This window comes from Dromiciops gliroides, chromosome 1 (genome assembly GCF_019393635.1).
Source record: "Dromiciops gliroides isolate mDroGli1 chromosome 1, mDroGli1.pri, whole genome shotgun sequence".
In the NCBI taxonomy this organism is placed as follows: Eukaryota; Metazoa; Chordata; class Mammalia; order Microbiotheria; family Microbiotheriidae; genus Dromiciops; species Dromiciops gliroides.
Genome location: NC_057861.1, coordinates 219,957,552 through 219,973,328, shown reverse-complemented (window position 1 = coordinate 219,973,328; position 15,777 = coordinate 219,957,552). Strand labels below are relative to the sequence as shown.

Below are 15,777 nucleotides of genomic sequence, written 5' to 3'. Positions count from 1 at the left end.
TCTACACATGCAGAGGGCATCCTCATGGAAGCTTTGAAAAGGTACAAATGATGTTCTATAAAAGACCACATTTTTACACTCACAATTGACTGAAAGGTGCAGGGACTATGAAATCCCACTCTGCATCTTATTTGTTGGTTATTGTTTTTAAAGCATCTGATTTAGTCATTGTTTTAATTTGACAAGCATTTATTTACTGAGTACCTACTATACATCAAACACTGTGTGCCAGGTACTGGGGACACAGATAGAAAAAGCAAATATACAGTGCCTCTCCTTAAGGAATTTACCTTTTACTGGAGGAACACAACATGTGTGCACATGAGAAATATTGTTAAAAAGTAATTTTGGAGGGGAAAGCCCCAGAAACGGAAGGGATCAGAATAGATCTCTGGTGGGAGGTAGTGCTTGAGCTGAGCTTTGAAGAAATCTTAGGACTCTACAAGGTCAAGGTGAGAAGGAACACAGGCTGTTTTGTAAGAGCACATGCAGGCAACAGCAAGAAGGCTCATATTGCTGGTGTGTAGAGTATGTGAGGGAATGAGACTTCCCCTACTGAGGTCCAGTGAGGCTGGTAAAAGACAGATATCTTATGTTCTACTGGTATTCAAACAGTGCCAAGTGATCTTGAGGATGGCCCTAAGACAATGGATGAAACCCCTGTGAAAGATTTATAAGAAGTGGACAAAAGTCTCATAGAATGAGTAGGCATGGATAGGTTACAATTTGCATCATTTAGACCATGTTAAAGAGATATAGGATCTGACAATGAATAAATAAATCAATTTCTGTTGAGTCTATGTGTCCATATTTGGCATATGTAATGCCTTCTATATTTACTTTAGAAAAGATCTTATCCAGAAATTCCAAAGGAGATAACCAGTTTCTTTTAAATCAATGTGGTATACAATGATGTGTCATATGAAATAATACATCTTATTTCTATAACTTAAGATGCAGAAAACTGGAAAGTCAGACAAAAGCCCTGTAAATAGAACAGTGACTCAATAAAAGATGGGAGAAAGTATTATTTTACCAAGATAGCTATTTTTGTTGTTGGTTATAACTATTTTCAGAGATTTTGCTTTCTCACTTGAAAATTAATGAGCATTAATATTTAATAAAAATATTTACATTATTTCATTACATTGGTCATACTAGAAACATGCCTAAAGTTAAACAAAAAAAAATTAAGAGCTAGGGAAGCTAGGTGGCGAAGTGGATAAAGCATTGGCCCTGGATTCAGGAGGACCTGAGTTCAAATCTGACCTCAGACACTTGACACTTACTAGCTGTGTGACCCTGGGCAAGTCACTTAACCCTCACTGCCCCCCCCACCCCAAATTAAGAGCTGACATTTCAAATTTAAGTATCTCAACCCACACATCCTAATACCATAAACTTTAGAGGACATAGTTAATAATGTAATACAGCAATTAATGATGAGGTTTTGGTATAGTCAACCTGCAGACAGCAAAGCCATGGTTTTAATTTAGTTCCACTGGGCAGGTTACAGGTTAGTAATAGAAGGTAGAACAAAGTTTTTATTGTTGCTGTTTTTTTGTTTGTTTGCTTTTGTGGGGCAATGGGGGTTAAGTGACTTGCCCAGGGTCACACGGCTAGTAAGCGTCAAGTGTCTGAGGCCGAATTTGAACTCAGATCCTCCTGAATCCAGAGCTGGTACTTTATCTGCTGTGCCACCTAGCTACCCCCGATCAAAGTTTTTAAAGGTAGGATGAGGCAAACAGAAAAGGCTGGGAGATAAAAATACTTGAATTGTACACTGAAATAATCTGAATTAGTAAATGGTAAGATCAATAGTTGCAAAATGATAGCTGTTCGTATCTGTCAAGCTTGTAGCAGCAAGAGATAGGGAGAAGAGGAATGAAATCACCTTAGTCACTGCTAATGGCACTGCAAATAGCAAAAAGTATAAAGCATGCTTACACTTATTCATATTTGTAATTAAAGGTAGAAGGAGCAGTGTATTTGGATTCAAGGACCTAGGTTCAAATCCTGTCTCTGTTATTTGCTACTTTTGTGCCCTAGGAAAATAACAAAACTTGTTACTCAATTTTCTTATCTTTAAAATGATTCTTAGGTGATCGGTAAGGTGCCCTTTCAGCTCTAAATTTATAATTCTATAGCAGATATCACTGGTCACTTTTTTAGCCATATTTGTAAACATGTAAATCTGTAACTGAAGAGAATTGTAATAGTACATGAAAGGTAGATTTCTTCTTCAAAAAGAAGCCTAGAAAACAAGTCAACAGGCCAGATGGCCCTCATGAGAAGATCTGATAAGATGCTTAAGGGTTAGGAAGAAAGGACAGGTTCCTTTGCCCATTGTCTTTAGGAGGAATACCCAAGAAATACACTTTCTCCTGATCAGAAAGGAGAGCTCAAATGTAATAACCTTTAGACCTCTGCAAAGATTTAAGAATTCTGACAAATTCATGGACTAAGGATGGATACTAGTGGTTTAAGGTCAATGGAACCTGAACAAAAGTACAAGTTTTATTTAAAAATAACAACAAACCCTAGAGCTGTTTGTTTGTTTGCAACTAACATTGTTATAACTGAAAGAAAAAAGATAAAAAGATAATTCTGTTAGATCTTCAGAGATCTTAATGTACAAGGTTTCAGAGATGGTGGACTTGATAAAGATTCAATCAATTAATCAACAAGCATATATTAAAGTGCCTCTGTGCCAGAGTCTGTGCTGGGTAGTCTGCCTGATTTCCAGCTTCCACTGGAAAGAGGAGAAATGACATTCCATCCAAACTACACTTGCACTACTCTCCTCCTTTTGGGCAAGGGAAGAAAACACTATTCTTATCATACCAGGTCTCCTACCTGATCTCCTGCCTCCTAGGGGATTTTGACTCAATTTAATAAACATTTATTATGTATCTGCTATATGTCAGGCACAGTGCTAGGTGCTGGGGATACAAATAAGAAAAAGACAGTCCCTCATCCTCAAGGAGCTTACATTTAATGGGGGAAATAATATACATAAGGAAGCTGGGAGAGAGGGAGACCAGGAAGTGGCCAGTCTTGGCATTGTTCTGAGGAGTTGAAACAAAGCAGAAGTACAGATGGCCAGTGGAGTGAACTGGAAAATCCAGGTCCTGCCCCCTATAAAGAAGGGCTTTGGGAGTAGTTTAGTGCTCTACCTTCTAGCCCTCCAGTACGAGGGGAGAGAAGGCTAAGGGAGGTGGGAAGGTATGCAAAGCTGAGTGAGCATCACTGTGATGAGAAAAGGGGGCTTCTTCTTAGGTGAAATTGAAACTTAACAAAGCTGCAAGATGAAAATGCAATAGGAGAAACACTATTCTATGGAGCAACAGAGCACAAGGAGAAGTCTGGTCTCCTGTCATGGGGGACAGGAAGTAACAGCATTCCTCAGCCCTAGTTCCCAGGCCTAAATTGGCTAAGGTCCTGAGAAGACTACACCTTGAGGCCAAACAACCATGAACCATGAAGACCTATCTCAATTATATCCTCAGTAATTAATGAATTCTGCCCCACCTTCTCCAACTTGGGCACCATTAACATTAAACTCTGGTTCTTTGTAGCCTATGGTCCATCTTTTATTCCATTCCTCCTAAATCAACCCTTCTAACATTATCCACTCCTTCTACAATGCTTTCTAAAATACATGTTCCGGAAGTAATAAACCTGCTTAGATCTTTTCCTTTCCCATTCCTTCCATCTTCTGGGTCTTACTGAGATCTAGTTCCCTCTTGATGACATGGTCTCTCTGGCTACCCTGTGTAGTACTGGTGGCCCTTTCACTAATTTCCCCTGACTTACTGCTCAAGGAGGGAGAGTTGGAATATTTCTTGCTCCCCACCGTCACTTCCAGGCTTTCTTTCTACCACTATCACTCAGCAACCTCTCCTCCTCTGAGGTTTACTCAATCCATATGTACCACTGAATCAAAATTCTGATAGCTGTCTACTCAGTTCCAGGACACTTCCTCTCTTTTCTCAGTGAGTTAAGTGCCTGGCTCATAGTCTTTTTCTCCTCCCCAACTCCTGCCCTCATACAGGAAACTCCAACATAAATACTGATACTGCCTCAAATATACTAGCTTCCTTATCTGATCACTCACTATGTGTTGCCATTCCACCTCTTGCTCTACCTTACAACTCCAAACCTGTTCTCCATCCACACCATGACCTCCAATTCCTCTACCCCTCAGTTCTTTCACAGGTCATCACCCCTGCACTAACTACACTATCCCCCTTTTTCCCTATCCTGAATCTGGCTCTACATTGTCCTTATCTCAAGTTCTTTGATCCCTTATTGTATTGGTGATCTTGCCCTGCTAAATCTCTGCCTTGAAATATCCCTACCATCTGCTGCCTTTACTCCTATATATGCTTGCAGCATGAAACTGGAAAAAAATCATAAAAACATGTGGAGTGGATAATCCACAAATTTGTGTCATATGATCTTAACTAGGCCCTCACTATGGCAAGGCAATCCTTTTAAATCTCCCTAAGCAACTTACTATCCCACTCACCACAGGCTCTTTTCCAAAGCTCTTCATCCCTTTTCTTTTTTTTTTTTAATTATGAAAATATTTTATTATTTCCCAGTTACATGTAGAGATAGTTTTCAACATTTGTTTTTATAAGATTTCTAGTTTCAAATTTTTCTCCCTCCTTCCCTTCCCTCCCCAAGACAGCAAATAATCTGATATAGGTTGTATATATACAACAACAACAAACATATTTCTGCATTAGTCATGTTATAAGAGAAGAATCAGAACAAAAAGGAAAACCCCCCCAAAAGAAAAACAACAGCACCAAAAACAAAAGAAATAATATGGTTCAATCTGCATCCATATTCCACAGTTCTTTTTTTTTTTTCTGGATTTGGAAAGCCTTTTCCATCATGAGTCCTTTGGAACTATCTTGGACCATTGTATTGCTGAGAAGAATCAAGTCTATCACAGTTGATCAACACATAATGTTGATGATACTATGTACAATGTTCTCCTGGTTCTGCTCATCTCACTCATCATCAGTTCATGCAAGTCCTTCCAGGTTTCTCTGAAATCTGTCTGCTCATTGTTTCTTAAAGCACAATAGGATTCCATTACATTCATATACCACTACTTGTTCAGCCATTCCCCAATTGATGGGCAGCCCCTCAATTTCCAATTCCTTGCCACCACAAAAAGAGCAGCTATAAATATTTTTGTACATGTGGGTCCTTTTCCCTTTTTTATGATCTCTTTAGGAAAAAGACCCAATCATGGTATTACTGGGTCAAAGGGTATGCATAGTTTTATAGCCTTTTGGGTATAATTTGAAATTGCTCTCCAGAATGGTTAGATCAGTTCATAGCTCCACCAACAATGCATTAGTGTTCCAATTTTTCCACAACTTCTTCAACATTTATTATTTTCCTTTTCTGTCATATTAGCCAATCTGAGTCTTCATCCCTTTTCAAATTTTCCATCAGTCCCCCTCCTCCCACTTTCTCAGATGAGAACTGTGCCTTGTATTTACTGGAAAAAATTGAGACCATTCTCCAAGAGCTCTTCTTCTCCCCTCTTCTTCATCTCCTATCACTCAGATGCCTTCTGCCACTTTCTCCTCTTTCACTTCTGTCTCACATGAAGAGGTGGCCCTTCTTACTAAGGCAAACCCCTCAATATAACCTATTCCATATGGTCTTCTCAAGCAGATTACCTCCTCTGTCATCTTTGCTCCCACTTGTCTTCAATTCCTCCTGTCTATTGGCTGTTTTCCTACTGTCTACAAATATGCCCATGTCTCCTCCATCTTCAAAAACCCCTCACTTTATCCAAACACCCCCAATAGCTATCATCCCATATCTTTTCTCCCTTCTGTGGCTAAACTCCTTGAGAAGGCTGTTTATAATCACTGTCTTCACTTCCTTTCACTCTGTTTTTAACTCTCTATAATCTGGCTTTCAACCTCATCATTTAACTGAAACTATTCTCCCCAGAGTTACCAGTGATCTTTTAACTGCCAAATCAAATGTCCTTTTCTCAATCCTCATCTTTCTCCACTTTGGGCAGCTTCTGACAGTGTTAATTACCCTCTTCTTCATATGCTCTCCTTTCTAGGTTTCCTTGGCACTATGCTACCCTGGTTCTCCTCCCACCTATTTGGTTGTTCCTTCTCAGTCACCTTTGCTGGATTTTCATCTAGATCATACCCACTAACCACTGGCATGCCACAGGGCTCTGTCCTGGGCCCTCTTCTATTTTCACTTTATACTATTTCACTTGGTGATCTCATCAGCTCCCATGGATTCAATTATCATCTCTAATTTGTCCAACTCTAAACTCTCAGCTGCCCTCAGAATCACATCTCCAACTCCAACTGCTTATTAGACATCTCAAGCTGGATGTCCCAGAGACATATTAAACCCAACATAACTAAAATTGAACTCATTATTTATTCCACCCCCCCCATACTTTCCCCTCTTCCAAACTTCCCTATTATTATTGAGGGCACTACCCTCCTCCCAGGTTGGCAATCTAGGTGTCATCCTCAACATCTTACTCTCTTACCCCGCCCCATCCAATCAGTGATCAAGTCCTATTTTTTCCACCTTCATAACATGCCTCATATATGCCATCTTCTCTACTCTGACACTGTAATCATCTTCTGTTTTTCAAATTGTTTCAAAGTTCTTCACAATCCATACTCCTTCTTCCTTTGTAGTCTTCTTATACATCCCTCCCCCATCCCCCAACACACACACACACTCTCTCTCTCTCTCTCTCTCTCTCTCTCTCTCTCTCTCTCTCTCTCTCTCTCCATCCATCCATCCAGTGACACTGGCCTCTTCAGTTTCTCCTGTATGAATCTCAGTAAGTCAATAAAATTTATCAAGTGCCTACTTATGTGCTGGGTACTTTGCTAAGGGCCAAAGATACAAAAACAAAAAAGAAAGAAAGCCCTCGCCCTTGTGAAATTTACAATATAATGGGGGAAGAAACTGAAAATTGGAGGATGGGACCAAGAGAAGGTACCCAGCACAGATGCATGTAGAAGAAGTCCAAAGTAGTGCAACTAGGTGGGAAATGAAATTATTTGCATGTTGTCTTCCCTATTTCTGTGAATTCCTTGAGAGCATAGATGGTCTTTTGCCTTTGTTTCCTTAGTGCTTAGTGCAAATATAGTATACACTTAATATATGTTTCCTGATTGATGGAGGTCACAAAGACAAAACAAGATAGTCTCTGCCCTCAAGAAGATAATAGTCTAATGGGGGTGGAAGAGTGACAACATGCATATGTGTATGTAAGATATATAGAAAGCTAATACAAATTAAACAGGGTCAGGGGAAGACACTAACAGTTGGGGTAACCAGGAAAGGCCTCATGCAGAAGGTGGACCTCAAGTTGAAGTCATGAGGGAAACTGGAGATCCTGAGAGGTGGAAGTGAGGAAGGAGAGCAGTCCAGGAATGGAGTCAGTGAGAAGCAATGGGAAATGATCTGCGTCCTCCATGAAAGGTACCTAAGGGATATTGTGGAAATTAAAACAGCAAGACTTTATAACTGATGGGAAATGTGGGGGCGGGGTAAGTGAGGACTTAAGGATGACATAAAGGTCATGAGCCCAAGTGACTGAGAGGACAGAAGTTCCCTCAACAGAAATAGGGAAATTTTGAAGAGGGGTAGATTTCAGGGAAAAGTTAATGGGCTCTGATTTGAATACGTTGAGTATGAGGTGTTTCTGGCATATTCAGTTCAAAATCTCTCAAAAGCACTTGGTAGAACTTAGGAGAGAGATGAGGTCTGGCCATACAGACTGGGAGAGTCTTCTACATAGAGATAATAAAACTCATGAGAGGTGATGAGGTCACCAAGTGAAAACATTTAGAGAGAGAAAAGATTAGAACAGAATTCTGGAATACTTATCTTGTTAAGCACTAGGGATATGGGGGGAAAAAAGCAAAAATAGTGTCTGTTCTTAAGGTGCTCACAGTCTAATGCAGAAGACAATATGCAAAGCACTATATACAAACAAGAGCTATACAGAATATATTGATGATAATTTCAGAAGGAAGGCAATGGCATTAGGTTTGGAAAAGTTCCTTTAGGTGAGATTTGGGTTGAATCTTGAAAGAAACCAGGGACGACAGAAGAGAGATGAGAAGGGAGAGAATTCCAGGCTTAGGAGACAGTTGAGAGATGAAGTGTTTGGTGTAAGAAGCAATCTGAACAGATTCTCAAAAGAAGCAGGGAGGGAATGGGGGTGGGGTGAGGGTCGGGGGATTAAGAGAACTAGATAAAAGCAATAAAAGGGATTGTTTCAGAGAAACTGGGAAAGATTTGCATGACTGATGAAGAGTGAAGTGCTCAAAACCAGGAAAATAATTTATACAATAACAACAAAATTGTAAAATCAAACAACTTTGAAAGGCTTAAGCACTTTGATCAATGCAATGACCAACCACAATTTCAGAGGATGAATGACTGATGTAGGAGGCAAAAAGGGGTTAATAGAAAAATCTAAGACCCAAGCTCTAATTCAGATATGAGCTCTAAGAGAAATTCAGACCCCAGTTAATGGATAACTTACAAGTCAGGATGCTAAGTTCTCTTACCCACAGTAATCAGTACCCATAACGGGAACAGAGGGAGCTAGGCCATGAAGGCCTAAGACTGTAACGATGATACACTGACAGGCTATAGAAACTCAAACTAGGAATAAATGATAAATGAAGATGTTTTGAAACTAAGCATGGGAACCAGAAAAAGACATGCAAAAAGACCAAATTTTCCCCAGATTCACCTTATGACATGTAAACCCTAAAAACACACCTCCACAGAAAAAGGTACCCGCCTGGGGGTTGGCTTAGGACCCCAGGAACTCCAAATTAGGACAGGCCCTCCCATGTACCTCCCTAAGGTGGAGATTATTATAATGAGACTGATAATCAATTTATCTATACTATAAATATAACTTTCTACCTTTACTTATTCGAGAGATACCTTTCCACTATTCTGGTTCTCTCTCTGTAGTCACCCACAGTATTGAAATAAAACTTAGGAAACTGAGTCACTGAGTCTTGTAATTCTTTTGGGATGACTTATGATCAATTTGACCCTAATTCCATCCCACATCATGATGAGGCACTTATCAAAGTGCAGAATGAGACATCTATTTGTGGATGTGACCAATGTGGGACTTTGTTTTGCTGAACTAAGCATATTTGTTATACCATAGTTTAAAAAATCTTTTTCCAGTGGAGTGTGCAGATAGGGAGAGAAAACTAAATTTTAACTAGTTAAAAATAAAGTGAAATTTAAAAACAAAAGCAATGGAGAAAGTGCTAGTATGGGGATGGGGGGGGGTTATATGGTATATGTGTATGTAGATAGTTTTGCTTCAAAAGAGAAAGTCCCTAAAGAACATTTCCATAGGAGAGGAGGTGTCCTTATAATAGTTTTTTTTTCTTTTTTTGGATTTATTGTTTTTTAATCAAACCAGTAGGAAAATATGACATAGCCTTGAAACAGCGAACAGGAAGGCTATGTTAACTGCATTCAGTAAGAAGTTGGTATAAAGAAAACAAGATCTTTTCCAACATAATGCTTGGTACTGACATGAGTTTTAACTGACAGTGATAACTGGGTAATTGGTGTCAGCTGCCTCCTGTACTCGGGGTAGAAAAAACCTCTGCCTTACAATCTGCTTATGCCCCAGAAGTTTAAATTGTCTTCCTACCCTTTCCTGTTCTCAGAGGCTCCTCTTAAGCTGCTTCTGTAGAAGAGGGCAAATCAGCAGGACCAGGGTCAGGTATCACATATTTTTGTCCTTTGGGGAAAACTAACTTTTCCCCAAACCAGTCATCTACCATTCCCTTAAGCAAGAGACTTAAGATTGTTCTGCAAAGAAAGAGGCTTTCCTTGGCCTTACCTAAAAATGATTTCATGTTAGTCTAAAAAGAACACTTTAACTGAAGTGTTGCCCCTGTAGTACCTTCCAGAAGAGGAAGAAAAGGTAACCTGAACAGCAGTGTCAGAGAAGCTAAGGTAAAGGAACCAGCTTCACATGCTTGGTGGGAGATTTCCCTCTTAGTTCTTGCTTGGTGTCCCAGCTGAAAGCTGTCCTGAGCACTGTCCTCATCAAAGGAAAGACCACCCAGGAGCTGCTCAGTGTTCTAACTCAAGTAACCCTCCTTCCCCAAACTGCCCTCTGAATGCCAGGTTCTTGTGCTGGGGAGAAAAGTACAGTTGTGTTTCTCTTTTCCAGTCAGTAGTGAACTTATAGCTGCTGCTTTATGGTATATGGGAAATGGCTGAATCAGGTGGACATGAAGTTGGCACCAAACAAAAGTGGACGGCTGCCGCAGGGCTTCATACCAGATGGAAGGTAGGTTGGGGGGAACTGCTGACTCCCACCAATGCAAGGGGCTATTCCAGCATTCAGGAACAGAATACCTGTGAACCAGCTGAAAGCGATCAAGGGCTCCAACAGACAGAACAGGGGGCATCTTCACTGACAGGACAGGCCTGGGTACTATTAGCCTCCCACACTACCTCCAACCCAGACCTGAGAACCAGTTTCTTTCATTTCTTCACCTATCGGCTAAAGCATATAATGGAACCAACAGAGTCCAGGGGTAGATGCCAAATTCCCATAAAGATTTTCTTAAACTTGCTATAGCCTCCATTTCTTCATTCTTAAAATTTCACTGAAAGGTAAAAGTTTCCATACATTTTTAAAAGCAGACCTATTCTCCCACCCCGGATGACTACTGACAACGACTCTATTTTGCAATAGATGCCAGAGAATCCTTCATCTTCTTGGTCATGGTGGGGATGAGGTGCGTGTGGTCATCAACACATTTGATCACACAGGACTCCAGCTGCCTCTTCACTTGCTGTTCCTTGCTCCCAGCATCCATCAGGTCTCTGGCTTTGTCACTGCAGTGCATGGTGCATCGAGCCAGACAGTCTTGGAATTTTTCCAATTCACTGGTCACAAGGGCCTGTGCTTGGGCCAATGGTGCATGGCAGTGCTCAATGCACTGATGAACCTGCTGCATGGAGGCCTGGGTATCCTCACAGCAGCTGGCACTGCATCGGAACATGGTACCCAGCATCTTGTGGATATTCTCCCGCTCCAGCCCCTTCACCATGGTGTCCACCACCTCCTGCACCCGCAGCTGCTGCGACTCTGCCATGGCGCACACACCCACCCCCGGGCCCCATTCCCTGCCCAGCTCAGCCTGAGCACACTACCCCGGTGTCTACATGGAGTCCCAGGAGCCTATAATAGTTTTTTGATGCAAATTTGCACATCAGGAGATAATCTACTTTAAGAAAAGGTTTGTACCTGGCTGGATAGCATTCCATTTCAGGATGGAATTTTAAAAGTTAAATGGAGGGGCAGCTAGGTGCTGCAGTGGATAGAGCACTGGCCCTGGGAGTCAGGAGGACCTGAGTTCAAATCTGACCTCAGACACTTAACACTTACTAGCTGTGTGACCTTGGGCAAGTCACTTAACCCCAATTGCCTCACCAAAAAAAAAAAAAAAAGCTAAATGGATTAGGGGTAAATTTTTCTTCCCTAAATCAAAATAAATAAATAAATTTAATTTTTTCTTTCATGTTTCAGGTTTGAAGATTAAGTTCCTCTACACCAGGAAAAGGTCAGCCAAACAATATCCCAAGCTCCCTGATATCTCCATTTGCTTCCAGGCACTACCCCACCTCCCCCTCACCGCTGCCTTCCCCAAACAGCTACCATTTCTACTTGTATCAAATCATACAACTAGAGTTAAAAGCCAACAGGGATAAAAAAACAAAAGGAGACAAGGAAAGGGGAAAAAAAAAGCAAATGCTTGGGAATAGAATGAGTGCTAGCTTTCTCCAGCTGCTTAACTTTATGCCTGCCTGCCTGCCTGCCTGCCTGCCTGCCTTCCTTCCTTCCTTCCTTCCTTCCTTCCTTCCTTCCTTCCTTCCTTCCTTCCTTCCTTCCAGAGAAGTTTTTGGCATTAACATGTCTATTTTAAAGTAGAAAAATAGCAAGAGTATATAAGGGCAGGGTTTCATTTATGAAAACATGAGAAGTTTTTCTTAATTTTTTTATGAATAAGTGAATATGCTAAATGAATGAAGAAAATATATAAGAAACATGTCACATTATTATTTAGTTGCTTTTAATTTCAACCCTAGGGGCCACTAGGTAGTGCAGTGGATAAAGTGCTGATCCTGGAGTCAGGAAGACCTGGGTTCAAACCCAAACCTCTGGTACTTACTAGCTATGTGACCCTACTATAAAATGAGGATAATAATTGCAGCTACCTCCTAGGGCTGTTGTGAGGATCAAATGAAATAATAATTGTAAAGTGCTTAGTACAGTGCCTATATAACCCCTCTACTTGTGAACATTTACTGGGCTGGCTTTTAATGGGCAGACATTTAATATGCCTTCCATGGTCTAAGCCAGTGATAGGAATCCTCTTCTGTACATGATGAAACGATCTCATATAACAGACTGTTTTTCTCTGTGATTTTGGTCCCCTCCTTTTATGTAACAGCTCCCTGCTGAACTCTGCTCTATTCATTTTTCTAATTATCCAAGCATTCTGGTCATTTTTTCTTAATAGCCGGAATTCTGTGACCACTACCATTCAAAACCTGGCTTGTGATGAAGGTCTGGATCTTATTGGTTAAAAGGATATCTAGTATTGAAAAGAGACCTCGATTTAAATCCCAGTCATACTAATTACTATTAGCAAAGTAAGTTCATTTAGCTCAGGGCTGTTTCATTTTTATCCTTGTATCCCTGCCAAGCAGAGTGCTTTGCACATAGTAGATGCCTGATATGTTCAAGTTGATTTAAATTCTAGATGCCATGGTCATTCTGAATTGATCATTGCTAAATGGAACCTGATTGCACCACTACTGCATTTCTTGATAAATGCCCTGAATTTTAATTCTTACCTAAAAGATTAGAAAATTAAGAAAAGTTTAAGTACTAGTTGAAGTACTGTATTTTAGTGGTGTCTGGGTGACCTAAATTGGAGAGAGAAGTTTCCACGTTGAAGCTGGAGAAAGCTGGACTACTTTACCTCTGATTCAGAGCTGTCCAGTTCAGCCAAAGTTGGGGCTTTAAGGAGTTTCTTCCGTTGTACTGTTGTCTGTGGACCACTTACACCACTGGCTTTTGTTTGTGGTGTTAAACCACCATTCAACACAGAGGCTTCTGTCCCTTTCTTTGGAGATTCAGGAGTGGTTACATCTAGTAAAGAAACAGAAAAGCCGATGTGATCTAAGAAAGGCAATTTTAACCCAATATATAATAAATGTGTAAGCACATACAAAGAAACAATTCCCCATACAATATTTCAGATTTTAATCTTAATTTACTACAAAAAAAATTTTATTGGAGCATAGATTATGAGAACACATAGAGGTGGAAGAGACCATAGATATTTAACCTTCTCATTTTACAGAAGTAGACACTGAGGTCTAGAAATACTAAATTTACTCTATCTAAAGAGGCTGTAAAAGACAGGTAAAGAAGAGAAGAAATGAGTTTTGGGGTTTTTTTTAAGTATAACAGTGGCACTGTTACAAATAAGGAAGAGGTTTGGTTTAAAACATTTAAGAAGGAAAAAAAACATTTAAGAAGACTGAAGGGAAGGGAATAATTATTTATACAGCACCTACTACATGCCACTATGCTAAATATTTTTTTATAAATATTACCACATTTGGACCTCACAATAGACCTGTGAGGTGGGTGCTATTATTATCCTCATTTTACGGTTGAGTAAACCGAAATAACCGAATGGCTGGAAGGAGACCTGGGTTAAAATCTTGGCTCTGCTATTTAATACCTACATATAACTACACAATGAGAGAGTTGGACTAGATGACCTCTTGTATCTTTTCTAGTTCTAAATCCATGACCCTGCGTACATTCATATATATTTACCTGCATGTGTACTTAAAATACACACTGAATTTTGTTGGATGAGACCTATGGTATCATTAAGCATAAGTTGCTCCTGGGGAGGAACCTTCTCTATCAATACAAAGGGTCTGCATCTTACTGGCTAAAAGAACATAAGAGTGCTAAAAAGAAAGCTGGATTTCAACCCCAGCTATACTGGCAGATGGCCCTGGATGCAGTGAGTGACATTGGCCTTTCTAAATTCAGGTCTTTCCCAGGATAACTACCAGTTAATGTAAGCCCTCAGACACCTGCCTGGGGCATTAAGAAGCTAAGTGACTTTCCCTGGGTCACCTACCAGTATGTCAGAGGCAAGATCTCAACCAAGGTCTTCCTGACTTCAATACCCTCTTCTCTATCCAACACAGCACTGTCTTTCACATATGTGTGTGCATGTGTATGTATATGAAATTATATGTGTGTGATTTTATACATATATGATTATATATGTAAATAAATTAGAGTGAAAAGAAGATGGGGTACATTCACCAGGGCCAGACTAAAAATTCATTAAAGGAATATGGTAATAATTTCTCAAGTAAGGATCACTTAATTAAAAAAGCAATGAATAAACAAAACATTAACATATATTAATGTTGAAATGTCACTGTAAATAAGAGCCTAACTAATTTTCTTCTTTAGCAAATTAAATGGTGAACCAAAAAATGGAAAAATATCACTCAGCCATAAATTTCATTATGTATTTTCTGGGCTAACAGATTAGACCTTAACTTTGAATAGGCATGGAAAATCTGAAAACCCAAGAAAAAGATAAAAACACAATTTCAAAATGATAAGTAAAGTTTAAATAATTTAATACATGTTTAAGAAAGGAACTATAATAGTATAAACTCAAATTTAGGTAGCACTTTGAGGTTTATAAAGCTCTTTCCTTACAACCCCTTCATTAAGTATGGTGGGTTTATTATATGCTTCAGCTCATATTTCTACATATTGATATTTGAGGGTTTCATAGACAATCAAGGCACTACCATTTTACCTGGTGGCAGCTACTGTATTTATAGGCAGGGACTACATTTTTTTCCTTTCTTTGCATTATGCCCTGTGCTTAGTTTAGTGACTGGCACATAATAAATTCTTTTAAAAGGTTTGTTGTTGGTGATGATGATGATTTTCATCAAAGGGTTGAACTCCTGAATCAATACTTCTAAATCTATCGAATGGTGGCAAATATCAAAACTTCAAACAAAAATACCTCAATTCTAAATAAAAATTTAAAAGCCTTTTACTTTATCCCTCCACAATACCATAAACTACATTAATAGAGGCTTAGAAACTTGCCATTAAACTTACTGTCCATTCACTGAAATTCTTGTAAGAGATATTTTGTATAGTGCCAAAATATTAGGTTTAGTTAGAAAGAATAAACAACTCCAAATATTTAATACTCAGTCATGGATTACTTGCAAAAGAAAGAGATATAAAAGATATATGTGTAGTCATATGAACTGATATATGTGCATGCGTACATATGCATCTTTATCACAGTCCTTTAATAATATGCTATTTATAGTGTTGATAGATTTCCTGTGAGAGGCAGTGACACGTAGTGGATAGAACTGGTGTTGGAATCGGGAAGATGTGGGCTCAAGTCCCACTTCTGACACATATTCACATAGTGCACGTGTGACCTTGAGTAAATCACTTAACCCCTTAGGGCCCTGATAACTCTCTAAGCCCATAAATGTGAGAGCAAAGATAGATCTGTATTGCTAGAGAGAGCTTCTCACTCCCCTACACTCATAAAATCATAGAACTAAAAAAAAGGCCTCCTAGTTGCTCAT

The 15,777-nt window shown here is 39.6% G+C and overlaps 2 protein-coding genes across 4 annotated transcripts in view; both read right to left on the bottom strand.

Annotated features, from left to right (window-relative positions):
- SPIRE1 (spire type actin nucleation factor 1) overlaps positions 1-15,777 on the bottom strand; it is a 217,435-nt gene that overhangs the window by 29,110 nt on the left and 172,548 nt on the right. For all 3 annotated transcript variants that reach the window (XM_043979803.1, XM_043979869.1, XM_043979917.1), the window contains one exon: positions 13,086-13,255. In XM_043979803.1, coding sequence (XP_043835738.1) covers positions 13,086-13,255 — 170 coding nt within the window. The remainder of the gene's footprint in view (positions 1-13,085; positions 13,256-15,777) is intronic.
- LOC122738154 (protein FAM136A-like) lies at positions 10,776-11,192 on the bottom strand. The gene has a single exon (XM_043980252.1). It carries the CDS (start codon positions 11,190-11,192, stop codon positions 10,776-10,778), a length of 417 nt encoding a protein of 138 aa, XP_043836187.1.

What these genes read in the sequence shown, in the direction of transcription:
- LOC122738154 (XM_043980252.1), bottom strand. Translation starts at nt 11,192, where the DNA reads ATGGCAGAGTCGCAGCAGCTGCGGGTGCAGGAGGTGGTGGACACCATG.